The sequence below is a fragment of the Vanacampus margaritifer genome, chromosome 6 (assembly GCF_051991255.1).
Source record: "Vanacampus margaritifer isolate UIUO_Vmar chromosome 6, RoL_Vmar_1.0, whole genome shotgun sequence".
Lineage (NCBI taxonomy): Eukaryota > Metazoa > Chordata > Actinopteri > Syngnathiformes > Syngnathidae > Vanacampus > Vanacampus margaritifer.
This window is the reverse complement of record NC_135437.1, coordinates 15,870,377-15,889,889: the sequence shown is the minus strand read 5'-3', so window position 1 is coordinate 15,889,889 and position 19,513 is coordinate 15,870,377. Positions and strand designations below refer to the sequence as shown.

Sequence of the window (19,513 nt, the reverse complement as noted above, 5' to 3'; positions counted from 1 at the left end):
AGGGTGTGTGGCGAAAAACTGGGCCAGCAGGCACGGTTCCAGCAAGCTCTCAACGCGGGGACAGCCACAGTACACCTTTTTAATGGACTCTCCCCCACGCCAGTAATAAAGATTCTATCAGGAGTGCGCTGGTAACACAAACTGGCGTTAGCCCGGCGAGGAGGCCCGTACCAAAAGTGCAGATGGCAGAGGTTGGACAAAAGAGTGATCCCGCCATATGGCTAATCCTCCCGTTTAAGAATATTTATTAAGGCTGGCCACGGTGGCCTGTGAGCGGTGTCAGTGGCGGGTCACCGAGTGGCCGCTTGGATTGCGGTCAGACGAGGCGCGGTGTTGTGTTTCGGGCGCTAATCTGAGTCCTGCTGATGGGGGGAGATTCAGTTTCAAAGGCTTTGATTAATGGCTAGACTCGATTATCAAAATGTAATTGTTTTTTCCCCCTGAAAGTTCTGAATGAATTTCGACCAAAACTTCAGAGGGCCTCACTCGAATGTTGTTGCTAACCAAAACAGCAGCACTGAGCCAAGCATGTAACTGGTATTTCAGAGTGTGAAGTCTTACCACATTTCGGAAATTAGTTCCCTGATCTCATGTTTAACAACAATTAGCGTATAGACTCTACCATGTGGTCATTCCACAATGTTGTATGTGTCCATGTTTATGCTCCCAGGAGCTATGTGACTTTTAGATTCCAACCAGTCTACCTGGGATCTTATGCTATGTAGAGATAGCGTATTTATAAGCAACTCATTCGACTCTGACAATAGGTCGCTCCACAATGTTGTGCGCATTAATGCATATGTTCTGAATGAGTTTAACAGTTTATTACTTCTGCCTAGTCTGCCTTAAATCTTAAATTATGTGGCGACAGTTTCTTCAATTATAATTAGGGTTCCATTATACTTGACTTGTGGTTGCTCCACAGTGTTGTGTGCATCCATGTTTATGTTCCAGGGGGCTTAAAGACTTATTTGTTCCATCCTGTCTGTCTCAGAACTCATGTTGGACTGATGTGTTAGCTCCACATTGTTGTGTGTCCATGTTTATGATCTGGGAAGCTACACCCTGTCTGCCTTCCAGCATACTCTGTCACAATGGTGTGTACGTCTGTGATTTTGTTCCACCAACGTATTTTTTCCAGTAGACTGACACGTGACACTCCACAGTGTTGTGTGTTCATTTTTATGTTCCCGGAAGCTATGTGACTTCTAATTTCTGTACAATCTGCCTCGGACCATACGTAATGTAGAGATAACACATGTAGAGACTACAAGCGTTCCAGTAAACTCGACATCTGGTTGCTCCACAATGTTGTGTGCACCCATGTTTATCTTCTGAATGAGCTACACAACTAATTAGTTCTGCACGTGTAGAAACAGAGTGTTTTTAGTAATGATTAGAAGACTTTTGACATGCGGTCGCTCCCCGATGTTGTGTTGAGTCCATTTGTGTGTTTTGGATAATTATGCATATTATTAGGTGACCACCTGCCTCCGATCTTAAGTTTTGTGGCGATGCCATCTTTCACGAGTGCTTAGCATTCTGGCAGACTGACAGGCGGTCACTCCGCAGTGTTGTGTGTCTCCATATTAGGTCCAAGGGTGCTACATGACATATGAGTTACAGTACGTGCAGTTTTACATTGTGGTGGCCTTTTTGACGAATAGGATTCGGATAGGCTTTGATGTAATCTTCCCACAACGTACTGGGCTGACAGATTGTTTGATTGTTACAACGTTATAAACAGTGTTAGCATTCTTTTTTCACAACAGGATTTTTTCCGCTTTCTATCATTTGCAATAAATAGTCCGTATGTGATGTACGTCGCAACCTGTGTCTAATATGTTGCAATCATGACGATGACGCAAGATTACCTTATTGTGTTGTTTTTAAATGCAGTCATAGATACAGCAAGGCCATGCCCATTAAAAGCACGCATCCAAAATGCAAATACTAGAGTACGTGCAGTAATTATACTTTATAAAGCAATTTAGATTGTCTTTAATTATGTTTTTGCACAATACTCTTCTAGTTTTCTTTGTAGTATACTTGTACAGTATTTATAAAAGTTAACAAGAGTTTTTCAAATTTCCCTGAGAAAACAAAGTTTAAATGTATCATAAGAACAAGACCTGTTGATCCACTCCACATGTGACAGGAGGAGCGTTTTAAGCGCTAATGAGCACGCGGTTAAACAAGCGGGGGTCGTTTTGAATAATGATTGGCATAGCTGGATGATGTTTGCTCAATGACGTTTGGAGCGCAACGTGTAATTAAGCAGCGGCCGGATGGCCTGCTTTTCTTTGAAGTGGCGCTCGGAGTCTTGATTGCGTCTTGCAAACAGGAGCGCTCGCTTTCGTGCAAGCTCGTTTTAATTTTCTTCATTGAACAAAATGCTCGAAGCCCCAAATGTCATTATGGCGTCTTTTTAACGAGCAGATGCAATTATGTGGCGTCGGCAAGATGACAAGCGGGAGCGTCCTAACAAAATTATGACAATCGCCGTTGCGGGGATTCGCGTGTTTCCTGTTACTGCCGGCTCTCCATGTCCTTTTTTTTGTTTTGTTATACAGGCAAGGGGCTCTACTGCCAGGTTGCCTGGGAAATGTGTGAAATGTGATTTAATCAGTAAAAATAAGTCTTTTGGTTCACGTTATACTAGCTCACTAAACTTGTAGACAAATTATTTGTTGTTTAATTTCTGTAATATATAATTCCAATTCAGTTGAAATTGAACATTTTAAAATAAATTAAATACAATATATTTATTACTCAGTTTTTTTCATGAATGAAAAAATCCAAGTCAAATCTAAATATTAATAAATAAATAATAAATATAAAAAAATAATTAATCAAATACATTGAATTCATCATTATTCAGTATCTTTTTTTTATTCCACAACATGAACACAAATCAAAACACTGTCAAAATTGTTACAATCAGGCTTTTCATTGGACATGACTATAATTATTATTTTCTGTTATCTGTCTTTCTATTCCAGGCCAATTTTCTTTAAACTTTCAAAGTTTATTGTGGTGTCTATCAAAATCAAGCTCATAAATCCAGGGATGGATTTATCATCAAGCAAACACACAATAGTTGGGTTTCAATCCACCCATTTCTATTCGAATTTTCAAGAAATGTGAAAATAAAACTGAATGGAAACGCTAGAAATGTGAAAAATTCGCAAAAGCGTTTTACGCTTAGAGGGGGTGGATTTTGAAGCGTATCAAAAAAAGGAAAATGCTAATTTTGGCGATGGAAACAAATTTTGTGAATAACCGCTGGCATGTCTGATACACGTCGCACATTTTGACCGGATATTACGTCACATGTACGTTTGGAAAGCAATGTTGAACCATAAAGTAAGCTATGTTTGGGGGGATGGCGACGCAGAAAGCTTTTGGGAATTAATTAAAGAAGCAAATATTAATGCTATTTTAGATGAAAAACAGCAAATGAACGCTACGGTTTATTAAGAATTACAAAAGAAAACTCATACGATGTCATCGCACGGCGCAGTTGCTTCCTAGTCTTCTTCTTTTTACTTATTACTGTTGGATCACATTTCTATGGTGTTTACCGCCACCTACAGCGGCGGAGTCTCCTCTCAATATTTGCAAAAGAAGAACAAATGGAAACGGGCATGTCCATTTTGTGCATTTTCAGCAAATGCGCTTAAAAAATTCCAAACTATTGGATAGAAATTTTCTTCGGTTTAACGCAATCATGAATGTTTTTGTCTTAATTCACAGACACATCAAAAGACCTTGCTACATAAATCTGTCCAACATGACTTATGCGGTTGCCGCGGGCAACATTTAGGCTGCTAGTGACATGTTTATGAGTTTAAAGGGCGCCATTGTCAGCTGATCTTCAAACGTTGCAGATGTTCTTCACAACGTTGACTTTAAATGCATCAAAAGAAAAGATGCCGACCCTTCTAATGGCGCTCATTCACCCCAAGTTTAAAGTGGACGTTTGTTCCAAGCTAACGAGCTAACGAGCTAATGAGCATGCTGAGGTTACCTGTTTGGCCCCCTGGCTATAATGATGTCCCTTCACGTTCACTCTCAGTATTAGGCAGCAATCAGCTGTGCTAATAAGCAGCATGGAACATCATTCAGAGCCACTTGAGGCGCGGCCGGACATTAGATCAGCTTTTGACTCGGGACAGTTGGCTAACTGATCCGATTTGTACGGCAATAAGGAATGAGAATTATCTAACGGTGGGAAAAAGGGAGCCAAACTTTGCAAAGTGGTATTGAACATCCCTATTTTTGTTTCTATTTAAAAAATTTTTTTTTGTAATTTTTGTCTAAGATTTGTAACTTTTTTATAGTATTTATTTTGCACATTTAAGTGTTTTTGTTTTTAAGTGTTTGGTTTTGTTTTCTCAACACATTTTTGTTTTTTTCCTTTTAGTTTTTGTATTTGTATTTTCCTAAAAAAAATTCCACTTCTCATTCTTGTATTTGCTCTAATATTTCTGTATTTTTCCATTAAATTTGAGTTTTTGGCTAACATTTGAATACTTATTCTTTATTAGCTTTCCAATTGTAGTACATTTTTAATTAGATATTTTTGTGTATATTACCAAGATAGTTTGTATTTTTCTGTATTTACATTTTATTTTTAAATAGCCTTTTTCTTTTGTTATTTTATTTGGTCTAATATTTGTATATTTTTCCGTGCATACGTTTATATTTTTTGCAATCATTTTTTTAAGGATATGTGAGTAATGTAAACAACAAAAGAAAAGTAAAGCACACCCTTTTTTTCTAATATTTTTGATTTTGTTTAATATGTTCCTAATATTTCCCATCTTTATATCTATATATTTTGCATCCCTTTTTAGAAAAAAATCTCAATATGTTACTATTACATTTTAAAAATTAAATATTTGTGAATTTTTCCCAAAAGTTGTCCAATATTTGTGAATTTTGTAATCTACTAGTTTTTTTTTTTGACAATGTTTATATATTTCCCTCCTTTTTTTTGTTGTTGCTATACTTATGTATTTCCCCCACTAATATCTCCCCAATATTATTTTCAACGATGTGCTAGGAGTGGTCTCTTTTCTTTGGTAAAAGTCCCCCAAAAAGCCAAAGAAAAAGGGAAACACGTGGCCTTGGATGCACATTTTCAGGGGCGTAGTTTTGCTGCAAATCTCGGCACTTTCCTGTGTGAGGCCCGTCTGGCTTGGCTTTCTATCTCCTATTTGGAAGTAAATCCTACCCGTCGAGGCGAGCGTGCGCACGAGCCTCGTGGCCTCGTCCCAAACCGCCCCAGCTCTCTCTTCTCCTACCGCTTTGGAAGCGGGGGTCTGCTCCACATATCATCTCCAACCCCCTCTCCGCTTCTCTTGTGTTTTTGCGGCGAGAAGAAAGGAAGCTGTCGGGCTGAGTCACTTTTTCCCCTCGCGTCTCCTCTCCCCTGAAGGAAACCACAAGCGGCGTCTTCCTGGAGATGAGCGCTTTTGTCTGCTCCGGGCGGATCCTCCTGAGCTGAGGTCATGCGCGGCCTCCGCGAGGACGGGATGGATCGATAGTGTTTTTCATCCCATCTGGTCCGTGGTCTGCAATGAGGAATTTTGGAGGGTTTATTTCAGACCAAAGTAGTCGAGTAGTGTGACATCTGTATGACTTCACGCGTGCAGACAGCGTGTGCGTGAGTCACTCGTCATGTTTGCACACTTGACAGCCGTGAGTTACGGCTCAGATTTTTAACAGATTGCATTCTGACTTGTGCGTGGCTGTCTATTTGTTTGCTTTGAACACAGCATTGAAATAGATGAAAATGGATTAAATTAGGGCTGTCCGATACTACGTTTTTTGCAGACAGATACTACTACGATTGAGTAGTCACCGATACCGTTAACAAGTACCAAAACCTCTAGTTCTTTTGATACAGCAAATTCCCCCCGTCCCAAAAAATAATGACAGGTCATTTTAAAGCAAGACCTATGTATCCCAATATAGTATTTTCCCTTAAAATTACATGAAATTAATGGCAATTATTCTATACTTCTAATTTCTAGTTCCTGACTAAAAACAGCCACGGGAGGGCTGTCATGAGTACCGTACTGGACGGACCTAATACTGAAACCTGGTATCGGTACTCGTCTATCCCTAATTTTTATTTATTTTTTATTAAGACCTCCTGTATAATGTTTTTTTGTGTAATCACTTTCCGACTCTTATTCAAAAGTATTTTTTTTTCTGTTTGTGTATTTTTTTTTTATATTTTAGTTTTTCTTCCCATGTTGTATTTGTTTCTGTGAAAAGTTTGCATTATTTTCAAATATTTTTGTATTGTTTTTAAAAAAAAATTCCAATTCATATTTTTGCTTTTTTTTGCCATTGAAGAAATACAAAGCAGGCTTAAATATAACTAGATATAAAAGAACATACAATTCAAGACTTAAAATGTAAAAATGTTTAAAAAAAAATTAAATAGACAAATAAATAAGTAAATAAAAAAATAAATATATATAAATAAATATATATATATATATATATATATATATATATATATAAATATATATAAAAAATATCAATCACTCGGTATGGGAAAAAAGATTTTAACCTAGATTTAAAAGCATTTAGAATTTGGGCAGGCTTCACCATGCTTTGAACTCTGGGCTCCACAAATCCACCCGAGTCTGCAGACCTCAGAGCCTACTAGCTTTATATTCCTTTCACATTTCTTGAATACATTCAGGACCTAACGGCAGTCTTGTAAAGTAGCTGATTAGCAGGTGTACCTAATGTTTTGTCCCGTGCGTGTGTGCGAGACAACTGCTGCGGCCCTCTGTCTCGGGTGGGTCGCTAGATTTGCTTACACTTGCCATAATTGCTTCTTCCTCTTTGAGCGGTCGCGGAGCTGTGAGGGTTAGGGTCAATCTGAGCTGCTGCGGCCGACTGCCCTTTAGCCGGCGCTGGCTTACGACTCAAACGTGGCTTAAAGAGCAAGAAGGAGACATGAGCGTACATTACGCTTCTACATAACGTGGCGGGAGGCAGCCTATAAATATTTCACGTCACTATAATTTCTCCACTGTAATTTTGCTCGATGACTCTCAGCATCGTTTGCACAGCTGTCACGGCACTAACGGCACACTTACATTACGTAAAGCCTCGCTGTACTTATGTGTCACGTCTTAAATGTTCTTTTTGTTTTCTTGTTGCTTGTTCTGCAACACTTTAGTGTCTCGTACCACCGGAGGCAAATTCCTTGTGTGCTTCTACATACGTTGTCGATAAAGATGATTCCGATTCAGATTGTCTTGTCGTGACCATAGACGACGCTATATTAAAGCGAAAGGAAAGCTGCTGATCCCATTGCTCTTCTTCCTTGATGGGATTTACGCCAGCTTTTAACAAAGCCACTTCCTCCTTCTGATCTCATTTAGCTCTATTGTGGACTGTGACACTCGCTTTGAGCACCAACACGGAGTGAGGTGTCAAACAATTAGCCGACAAATTCTGACAGTAGATTAGCTTCCCGGCTGGGCCCTAACACACTTGGATGCTCCATAAAATGAAATGCTCAGTTCATTTTGTTGAAGAGACATAGCCCAACATTTAATGTTGTATGTGAATGTGCATTTAGTGAGCGGCAGAATGTGAACCATGCACTGACCTAATGCCCCCTCCAAAATGTGCTCTGACATCCAAACTGTGAGTAAGAGAGTGTGTGAGAGAGTGTGTGAGGTTGAGTGTGAGTAAGAGAGAGAGAGAGAAAGAAAGTTTATGAGTATATGTGTGAGAGTGAGTGAGTAAGTGTGTGAGTTGAGGTGACAGTGTGTGTGTTAGAATGTGAGTGTGTGAAAGTATTTCAAAGAGTTTATGAGAGAGTGCCATCCTGTGAGTGTTTGTTGTCTGAGTGAGAAAGTGTATGAGTGTAAGATTTTGTGTGAGAGTATTTGCAAGTGTGTGCGAGAGTGTGTCTTATGTGAGAGAGGGAGTGTGTGTACTAGAGTGAGAGAGGGTCGAAGTTTTCTTGAGTTTATGTGAGATAATGTGAGCATTTGAGAAAGTAAAAGAGGCTATGAGAGAATGTGTGTCATTGTGTGAGTGTTTAAGTCTGGCTGAGAGTGTTAGCAAGAAAGTATGTGGACTTATATAAGTTTTTGTGTGAGAGAATGTGTGTGAAATGTGTGAGTGGGTCAGATATGTGAGGGTAAGTGTGCAAGTGTTTATGAGTGAAAGACTGTTTGCAAGTGACTGCAAGAGAATGTGCATGTGAATGTGAGAGAGGGTTATTAAGTGTGAGAGTGTGAGTGAGAATGTGTGTGAGTGCGTGTGTATTTGTGTGAATCCCATAATCCCGCCCCCATTTGTTGTGTGTCACCATCAATTAGTCCCGTCCCGCAAGGAAAGTCAACTAAGGGATTGAAGTCTTTAATCACAGCGCGCTCGTCTGCAGTCTGCACGAGTGTAATCGGAGCTGTCGTGGCTCGGTCACTTTATTAGGTACACCTGCATGAGAGCCAATGCAAGGGCTGCTCAAAAAATCGTGCCTTGGCAGAGGTAATGCTGCTCATGTTTGTGTATGCTAGTGCGGTCGCAGCATCAGAGAGCTGTTTCTAACATTCAGGCGCATCGGTGATGTTAAATGGTAGCGCCTGCATTTATTCGACTTTCACAGAGCCACTGCAGCTTCATCGTGTTGAGATTACGGGCTAACTCACTGGGTTCTGTGTCAAAGGCTAACATTTTCTGTTTTGGGTCGTATGCGGCAACCTCACAGTCTCTGTGTTTGAAATAAAACATATATTTTTTTAACTCACCTTTTTTCAATATGTTGAAAGCATTTTTGCCATCTCTCTATGACAACTATCCTGTTTCACTGAGTTCTCTGTGAAAGAAAAAGGCAGATAAATGCCAGATCTCTTACATTCCAGTTGTAAGGTGGAAAGGTTTTGGGTGAAAGAGACTACTTCTTGTAGGGTTTTTTCTGCCTTTTTTTAGTAGGCAAATTAGATTGGCAGTTTTGCAGGATTTCCGTGTGAAAGAAGCTACTGCCTGCAAATAAAAGAAGCAATTGTGCTGTTTGTTGACAGCAATTGTCACTGTCTGACAAGGATCACCAGCAACTATTTCAGTTTGCTGGATTCTGTGTTAAAGACAAAGGTGGACAAATGTTGGACCTTCTCTTATGGCTCTGCTGCGGCAATTTTGCAGATTTTTGTGAGAAAAAGACAGTAAAAAAAAATCATCTATTTTTTAGTGTTGAAAGCAATTGTCTATGTCTGACCGCTATAAGGTACACCTATTCTGTTTTTCTGGGTTTGTGTCCAAGGCAAAGGTGGACCTAAATGCCTTCCCTTCTCTCACAGTTGTGCCTACTTTGCAGGTTATCTGTGTAAAAAAGCCTACTTGTTTTTCTGCCTTTACTTATTATGTTGAAAGCAACTGTCACTGTCCAACAATTGTCTCGCTTCACTGGGTTCCACGTCAGACAGCAGCATCGAGGTACCAGATTTTCTGCGACAGTGCTGCAATTTTGCTGATGTCTGTGTGAAAAAGGTTACTGTCTGTTTTGAAAATGAGGACATTTTTCAGTGTATTAATAGTAAATATCACTGTCCGGCAACTGTCCCGTTTTGCTGGGATAAAAAGCAATGGTGGATGAATGCTGGAACTTTTGTTACAATTCCAATGCGAAAACTTTGCAGGGAAAAGTGCAGACATTGCCAGCATTCGCACGTCAATCATGTTGAATAACGTACTTGAGTTGTAAATATTTGCCCCGATTTGAGGGATTACATTTGTATGAATAAAGGGCACTGTGATTGGCCGGATTACTGCACGGAGCGGTTTGAAGCGAGGCCATGTGCGTCGTGAACAATGTCTGTTAGCCTAGCCGCGGCCCGCTAATGCACAATGGACACCTTGTACAGTAAGAATAGAGCGGGCGTGTGCACCTCACACACATTATTCGCTCTCACTTGTGCTCAGGAGGAATTCAGGTGCTAATGCTTTCATTGCCTGCCACATGCGGTAAAATGCTGAACCGCCAGTGGGGGTGCTATGGAGGGGATAATTCTGGATTTTTGTGTCCTTGTTGCAAATTATGTTTTAAATCATATAAATGCGTTGGCCTCTTAACAATTTATTCGTCAAGTATGCGCCATCTGCGCACATTACACATTTAAAAGAGTCAATAATTGAGGTACAAATTGAGACAAGCCTCCGAGTGTGCGCCGTCATGGGGAAACCTGAAAGCGCTCGCTCAGATCAGATCAGACGGGGGGAACAAAGCTCATTGTCGGAGGGAGGGAATGGAGAAGTGCAGCCGGGATTATCATGGGAGCATCCAGTGAAATGACTTGTCACTCCTAATCTGGGATTAGCAGACTTTGGCACCTTGCGGGCGCGCTAAAAGCCACCTGTTTGACTCTTAATTCTTTTGTTGCATCAAACTTTTACGAGCTGGTCGGACACAATCGTTGGATGGGGTTATTTTTAGACTTTTGTCACTTATTCTGCATGGAGGGAAAGTGGAGCGTTTAAATAAAAAAGTGGCATATTTGTTTGTGCAATCTGTGTGTTTTAGACATGCTATTCCTTGGTGCTGCCTTGTCCTTTTAAATTAATGTTGATTCAAACATACATGTGAACTGAGACACGACTAAACAAAATGAAAAAAAAACCCTGTAGATTTTAACACTCAGAAAAGGCGCAGAAACTACATTGTGTAATATTTATTGCAGTGTAGGCCCCTATTAATTTTCACATTTTTCTTCTTCTTCCATATGATATGAACGGACTATTTTATTCATCACTAAAATATAATATATATATTTTTTATTTTTGCTATAATTTTTCCTATTGTATTTTTATTTTTTATTTTTTTTTTACATCTTATGCATTTGTAAAAATATTTTAGATCATTAGTTTCTCTATTTATTTTTATTATGTTTTTTTTAATTTCATTCTATATTCTGTTGTTGATGATATTGATTGATTATTTTCAAGTCCTTTTAATTGTTATTTTTTCAATTTTTTCCCATTTTGTGTTACTTTATTTAAATATTTCATTCCATGTTATTTATTATTGCAGATTTATTTGACTTAATTTTTCACATGCACACTGTAAAACAACAGATATATAAATACATGTGACACACACAAAAAACACCACAAATAATTAGTAACAAAAATGTCTTGCACAAAATTAAAATTAAAATACAAATTATATAAGACTACAAATTGCGATCTGAAAATACTATAAAAATATTTAAAAACTTACAAAAAATATAAACAAATATTTAGAGAAATATTAACAAAATGTTGGAAGATATAAGGATATTAAAAAAAAAAAATCCATTTTTAGCCATCAATTTATTTCTGCCTGTTTGATTTATATAGAAATGGGTGGTGACTTAGTAACCATGGGAAAATGGGGGTGCTTAATACGTTTGGGAGGACCAGTTGAGACCCCCATCCTCTTCCGTTATAGATACACTATTCTTACACTCATTCATTTTAACCTGCATGGGGAGGTCACAGCACAGCGGCACTTGTGTAACGCTACTATTTGCGCACGCCGGCGGCATCATGTCCCCGAAAGAGGTCGGAGGTGAGCGGCGAGATAATGAGGATTGGAGCCACTGCGCAGATGGAGGTCGGCCTGCTGCCATATTAGCTCCTTTCTCACTAGAGACGGGAGGTTTTGAGGAAGCATCACAAGGCCATAGCATTAGGTACAGTTAAGACACTTTGCTGAGGATCTGGATAGAGGTGCAGATAAAGGATGTCGGTGTCACCGTGTGAGTCAAAATTCAACTTTTGCCCCGCATTAAACACATTGAAGAGCAAAACTGAGAATGACAGATTTTTAAGTTGACTGGCTGGACGCAAGCTGTTACGTCATCTATATGTTGGAAGTAAGCGGTAGACGCAAGCGCGGTGCTACTTACACCACAAAAAGCTAGCAAGCAATGAGCTTCGGCTGGCTATTAGTTTGTCTAAACACGTTGCAGAGTTGCTCTTAGGTGAATAATCATCGCCTCCATGGAAGCAATTTTGCTACACTTGACAAATGTCGTTCATCATGAAGGGAAGAAAGACAAAGAAGCCATGCTAATTGCTAAGCTAACCTAAAGTTAACATGTAATCGTGACATAGAGGAATTAAGTGTCTGGCTCCGTAATTGAGTACACTTTTCTGTGTAAGTCTGGCTAGAACCATGAAGCGGAGCATGTCCAACTTTGAACAGCAAAATAGCGTGAAATTTAATAACTGTCTGGAGAGAATGTTATTAAAAATTAATAAATAATGTTACCAGACAAATAGCTAAACAAGACCAGATTTGAGTTATGTTACATTATGGCGAACGTCAAATAGTTCCACAAGGTCCTCGCTTGTGAGCAAACATTTTAGATACAAGCACTGCATTGTAAGTAAGTATGTAACTTTGATAGCATAATGCTAACACATAATAGGAAACTCCATAGACATGCTAATAAATAGCATTAGTGTATCCCTTGAAGCAACAAATATTTGAACACAAACAGCAGTTGTCATTTCTGTATCTTGTAATAAAATACAATATAATAGAGTGAAATGTTTGTTATTAAAAACCATGCTACTTCAGTGCGTTGTGGTTCCGACAGAGTGACCAAGTGTGTTGGCAGTTGAGACACGGTGGCCACAGAGTCCACTGTTGACGTCGCTCTTCAATGGCCGCTTCCATGCCGCCTTCAATGGCTCACTGTGCACTTGTGAAGTAGATAAATGTATGTGGACTGTTGTGTTTGCGCTCGCCGGGGTGTGTTGCCCTGCCAGGAAAAACAAGCGGCACACAAGGTAGGGTGTTGGTCAATTCGTCCACTTCTGCAGTGCGGTTAACAGTTGGCATAGTCGTGCGTGTTTACACCCACTGTACAAACATCATATTTATCTTTAAAAAAACACATTCCTTCGTTTGATTGGTATTTTCCATCTCAGTACTAATGAAGGCAACAAACTCCAGTTCATGAAACGATGAGAGACGGTCTTTATTGCACAGATGCACAATTGTATATTTGTCAAGTGTGTGTGTGTGTGTTTAGGTGCTAGACATCGAGAAACATTTATTTCTTGCAAATGACGCTGTTTTATAAGAAGCATTTTTGAGTAACCAACCATTAGCTTGGTATATATATATATATATATATATATATATAAATTATATATATATAAAATTTCATGTCAATCTGTGAAACTGTTATCAGGGGGAAACTTCCTAGTGTGGTGTTTTTGTGGTCTGACGAGCGCATCTGACGTGTTTCGTCACCGTACCCCTCGAGCACAATAACGCTCTTTTGCGTCAAAGAGGTGTCGCTGTTGAATGTTTCTATTTTGGATGACAGCGGCGGGACGATGGTAGTGATGTTGGTTCGTGGTCGGGGACGGGGGTGTGTGTGTGTGTGATCCCCGGAGGGGTGGGACAAAAACAGGCGCGTATGCATCGGCATTCCTAAGGCCTGACCTTTGACAGCGCCCCTCTCTAACAAGGCTCCTCACAGGCTTGGGACACACAAGGCCCATTATCTCCCTCTACCGCTCTGTCTTTATTTGTCCAGTCCACACAGTAGGCTGCTTTTTTGCGACGCCTCGCCATTCATTCGCACCTGGGAGTCGTCCTGACGCGGCATGGAAATTCACAAATGTTTTTTTTACGTCATGCAACAAATATGGAATAGCTATGCTACATTGGGGTAGTATGGACATTAAATATATGTTAAAGTTATATACTGTAGACGTTACAAATATAGTCAAAATATCCATAATAATGCTGCAGTATGTGCCGGTACATTATTTCCCATGAAGGAATTCATTGTAAGACAGTTAAGAATGTTCAAGTGTGCCTCGGAAGATTTTTTTTTTTTGTAAAGGTAGCAAAGCTGTTTGTTTCATTTTAATTTGCATGATTCCCTATGAGGGAATTCAAGTGCGTCGCTAGATGGAAAGCCAGCAACTTCTTTTGTTTTCTCCATTCTTCTTGGTTGGCCCAGAAGAAAAACTATTCTACGAAAAAGTCCTTCCGTTCCCGTTTGTTTGTTACCCTCAACCAACCAAGCCTCCCAAATCTTCCTCTTGGGCTCCACAAGTGGCAGAAGGGACCTGGCGGCTCAATGCTGCTTTGTGTAGGCTTACTTTTTTTCCGAGGTGGGGGGCTCCTCTCATCTGTCACAGGTCTCCCTTAGTCCCGCCGGCCACAATGAACGATTGTTTGTCGCCAGGTCCCCCCCCCGCCCCACACATCCCTCGGGGAACATTGGACTGCGCTTTCCTGCCAAATACCGAGCCTGGTTTTTGCTTTCTGTGTTTTGAAGTCACTGTTGGCCTTTTAAATCTGTATCGACTTGATTCGGAGGAAGCAAGTGTACGTGCAGCTCATTCCAGAATCGAAGGGCAACATTTTGGAAGAATGAACCATTTATCGCATATTTATTGTTATTTTCAAGAAAATCCTATAATGCCACTAACGCGCAATTAATGACCGCCCCTTACTTGGAAATCCTGTACTGAGGGAATTTCAGTCGCAACGCAGCAGACATGTCCACATCAAAATTTAGCAGTAATAAATATAATAATGATGCAAGTCGTACTTTACAATTACAAAAGTATGCAAAATGTCACAAATTACTTCTTGTTAAAGATTAGATAGCTCTTAATTGGAAAAGAAAATGCACTGAGCTGTCATCAACGTCTTACAGATGCAATGATGCCATCTAGTGGCAGAAAAATGACCTCAACACAAATCTATATCACACTTATTTTTTATAGTATAGTGCATCTCAATTTTATGAAATATTATGAAATTACTGTATCAATGATTAAAAGATTCAGCCATATTTCTAGTAGTTTAATATTTTCCCCACTGTTATGTTAACAAGAGTATGAAAACTTTTATTGTACATTTTATTGTACGTTTAGAACAGATATAGAATTTGTGATTAATGGTGAATTGAAGTCATGCGATTAATTCCGATTAAAAATCGCTTGACACCCCTAATTTTCACATGATTTTCTAATAAACAATACTTATTTTTCCCTTCCCAGAATGATGTCTTCCATGCGAGCATCACCTCCCTTTCACGCGCCGATCGAGGAAGAGGAGGCGCTCGGCCACGGCAACACCAACAACGCGGCCTGGCTCAACGACCACGGCCCCAAGGAGACGCCGTCGCCCTCCCCGCCCGAGAGGCCCCACTCCGGCGAGCCGCAGCCAATCAGAGAGAAGCGAGCGGATGAAGACTCTTGGGACAACGTTGCGTCGGCTGCGATGGTGAGCGAGGGAACGCGGCTCATAAAACACGCATGAAACGTGCAAGGGGCGATATCTCTTGCATAGTGAGATACGCGCGCACACGCACACACACGAACACCAACTGTGGTCATGTGCTGCAGGCACTGCTGAAGGCAGCCCAGTGAGGGTCCTCCTCTGGAGACTTTGACCCTTTGCTGTGTGTGTGTGTGTGTGTGTGTGTGTGTGCTCACATGTGGCGTGTGTTTGTATTGAGGAGATACTTAAAAAATAAAAAATACAGTATTGGAAGTAATCCAATATGAAAAAGCCACTTAATTAGGTACACCTGCACTAATTTAATGACAACCAATGCAATTTTTCCCCACAGGATGTAATCAAATTAAAATCATTTCTGCATTTTATCATGATGAAGTCATCTCATTTTTACAAAAATTTAAGCAAGTTTGACTTTTGTTTTTATTTTTTTAACCCTTTGACCACATTTTATCTAGACCATTTCTGATTGGCTATCATTCAAATAATAGTTTTGTTGCCTTGACATAGAACAACATGTTAAATGGGGGGAAAAATCCACATGTTATTTATTTTTTTTACTTTCATATTTTTTTACGTAAAATGAAATTTTCTGTTTTAAATGTTAGGACAAAAATGCTAATGTAAAACCGTATAAAATTTAAAACAACACACATATTTTTATATCAAAAAATTATTATTTTAGAAATGTGACTTTAAAAAAAAGATCCTAAGTATTGAAATTTACTAAATAAAACACAAATAAGACTAGATATATTAAACAAACCTGGACTTATCTAATTAAATGCATCTTTGGAAGTTAATTTTTTATTTTATTTTTTAAATAAAATTAATGTTTAAAAAATTGTAAACTAAATTTTTTTAACTGAACATAACATGATTTTTTTAAATATAGTTCATTTTATTTTATAATGAAAAAATTTAACTATGTTTTATATTATTATATAATTTAAAAATATATTTAAAGGAACTTTATTTAAAACAAAAAAATACCTTTTATATTTTTTTAAAATCAGAATTTTAAAAGTTACCAAAAAAAGGAGAAGAAGAAGTAGTAGTAGAAGAAGAAGAAGAAGAAGAAGAAAGTTATATACCTGGGATTGAACGTCTGGATTCTTAAAAGACGTAAAAATACTTCCTTGGCATCTAATGTGTTAAAAAAAAAGAGACAACATATGTAGCTATATTTAGAAAATAAATTTATTTAAAAGATAAACTGACTTTTCTAGACGGATAAATCAAACTTTTTAAATTCAAATTAAAACTACAGAATTGTGTTCAAATCCCAAACAACACAAACCCTAAACACATGACTATCTTCGCTTTTTCTCTTTCAGGAAACAGAGAGCACAAATAAAGGCTCGTCCGTTGTCTACTCGTACCGGGCCAACTCTACCTCGCCGTCCAAACCGGAGGAGTGTTCCCGGGATCGCGGCGAGCAGATGGCACCGGGTGCGGGCTTGGCCTTAGGGACGCCGGAACGCCGCAAGGGGAGCCTGGCGGACGTGGTGGACACGCTGAAGCAGAAGAAGCTGGTGGAGATGACCAAGACGGAACAAGACGGTAAGATGAGCTGGGGATGTGTCCTGATGATTGGTCCGAGGTGGCCCCGCCTCTCATCAACACATTTAGGACAGATGCATGTCAATTAAAAATGTTTTTTACAATATGTTCTATGCGCCTCCACTAATCTAAACACGGTATTCTGATCAATATTGTGTTTGTAGAACATGAATAAGAAGCAAAATCTACCCATTTTTATCCATCTCAGGGGGGGCGGCCATTTTGCCTGACCTACCACTTGCTGTTGACTGAAAATGACATCACAGTGCCTATATATATATATATATATATTGTGTGGGTAAAAACAGATTTCTTTAAAAGTAGAATTAATATTTAATTATTATTTTTTTTAAAAATCAATCAAAATATATTTAAATTTGAAAATATTTTTTTTATTTTTTGTTTAGAAACAGACTTGCCAAAAGTATCTTTAATCTACAGTCAAAGCATTAGCATCAGATTTCTAAATTTAAAGTAAAATTTAATGTGAAGTTTATCTTAAGTAATTTTTTTAAAGGTTTTTAAATGTAGCAGAAGTGTTTAAATAAATAGAAAAATCTCATCATTTTAAAATAACAAAACAATTGTGGACAAATAAACTTCCTCCAAAGTAAAATTTACATTTTTTAAATAAAATTGAAAAGACAAAAATGCGACTCTATCTAAATTTTAAAAAAAGGACAGAAAATAAAAATAAAAAAACATAAAAATAACTTTAAATAAAAAAAATCTGCAGGTTTTTTTTTTTTTTTTTTCAGGAAAGCTCAGTATTGTTCATTCGATTTGACATCATCATTGCTCTCCTTTTTTTAATTTTTTTATTAAAAAAATAATAATAATAATAATAATTTTAATTTTTTTTTATACATATATATATATATATATAAATATATATATATATATATATTTTGTATGTGGGTGAGTATGTGCATGTGCGTGTGTGTGTGCGTGCGTGCGTGCGTGCGAGTGTGTGTGTATTCATCAGTTCACCTAAAGCCTATTAAAAAAAAATCCCATACTAATAATATAATATAATAATAAATTGCCAAATGCAGAAACATCAATGTAAGTTATCACGATGTAGTGGCTCTCGCTAACAGACAGAATTTAGTAACCAGAATTAGGTTAAAAATCTGCAGTTTTAAACTAAATTAAAAATTAAATTAATAATATTTAATAATTAATTAAAAATAATTAAAAAAACTTGTGAAAAATGTTGCTTAAAAATACCCTGGACCACGTTCAATTAAAACAAGATTATTATTTTTTAATTGTCAAATCACTTTGCCAAAATAAAAAAAATAAAATTGAAAATTTGAAATTTTAATTATTTTTTTTAAAATCAAAAAACATCTCTTCAGTCTCATCAGAATCAATTTTTTTTGTTAATGTAAAACAATTACTGAACAAAGCTGTAATAATGCAAAATGTTCCTTAAAACTACTGTTTTAGTGTGTGTGTGTGTGTGTGTGTCTCTCTGTGTGTGCCTGTGTGAATTGTGGCACTACTTTGTCTTCATACCAGTTTGTTTTTGAACTTCCCAAATTACAACGGAGCGCCGGCTCTGACTCGTTAGATCCCGATATCAATCAGTAAAAATGCAGCTTTCCCTTTCTTTCTTTTTTCCGCGCCTCTCTGATGTGAGGCGCTGGCACGGGAGAAGCGTCGGAGTCTCCCAGCATGCCGGAGCCTGCCCTCGAATGCGCGCCGAACGCTATCCAGCAGCTTGTCACGGCGGCACGCACAAGTAGTATAATCTGGATATCAGAGCGCCGCTTGATCTTTCTTTGACTTTGTCACTGATGCGCTAAATGTGACGGCCTCGGGCGTAATCCCGTATGAAGCCTTTTTACTTGAAAAATGGCCGCCTGGTGTTCATATGTACCGCATGGCAAGTGGCTCGGAAGGTCGACGTGTCGTGACATGAAGATGTGACTTCATTTTACTTATTGACTTAAAGTTCAGTTTCCAGCTAATGCCACTGGTCGTGATGCCAAAACAAGAATGCCAATTTTGCTGCCGTCTACGTGAACCCGCCCAATGTTGTCCTGCTTGCAACCCTGCAGATTCCTGCTAATTAGCCCCCCCACCCCAAATAATTGATTTCCAGTGGCTTAAAGCTTCATTCGTTGGCTAGAATGTGATGACCAAGAACCTTGCCAACTCCTTCTCTCATTAGTTTGTCAATGACTTGGATCAATGTGTCTTTATTATTGATATCAAATCTCAGGAGTGAAAGGCCCTCCTGGTAAACGGGTTCTTGTGGAGATGCTGTTTTTTTTTCACCACATGATTGACAGCTGAACAATGGCGTCCTCCCGCTACCCCCTTCCTAGAAAAGGCCCGCCCTCATTAGCTAACGCCATCAAACGCAGTGTGACCCGTGCTTGCTTAGCGACCATCAGAGCTCAGAGCGAGAACGTGGGCGACGTCCCTGTTAGCAGGTGCGCTAATGAACCCGATGCGGTGGATTTTGCTCCTTAAAAGCGTCATCAAGTGCTCGTTAAGGTGGCGCGGGTTCACTGTATCGCCGCACAGCAGGAAAGGCGGCCCTTAAGATGTGTTCAAGACCGAAGAGGTGAAGGTCAGCTTCCCTCACATTTCTGCATTAGCTTGAATTGCCAATCTCCATTTTTATTGAATAGACTT

At 38.8% G+C, this 19,513-nt stretch overlaps 1 protein-coding gene across 2 annotated transcripts in view; it reads left to right on the top strand.

Annotated features, from left to right (window-relative positions):
* The window catches only part of LOC144053964 (transcription factor SOX-6-like), a 92,479-nt gene that overhangs the window by 15,558 nt on the left and 57,408 nt on the right, over positions 1 to 19,513 (top strand). For both annotated transcript variants that reach the window (XM_077568930.1, XM_077568929.1), the window contains exons 3-4: positions 15,061 to 15,286; positions 16,639 to 16,864. In XM_077568930.1, the coding sequence (XP_077425056.1) occupies positions 15,062 to 15,286; positions 16,639 to 16,864 (451 nt within the window). In that variant the 5' untranslated portion in view covers position 15,061. The remainder of the gene's footprint in view (positions 1 to 15,060; positions 15,287 to 16,638; positions 16,865 to 19,513) is intronic.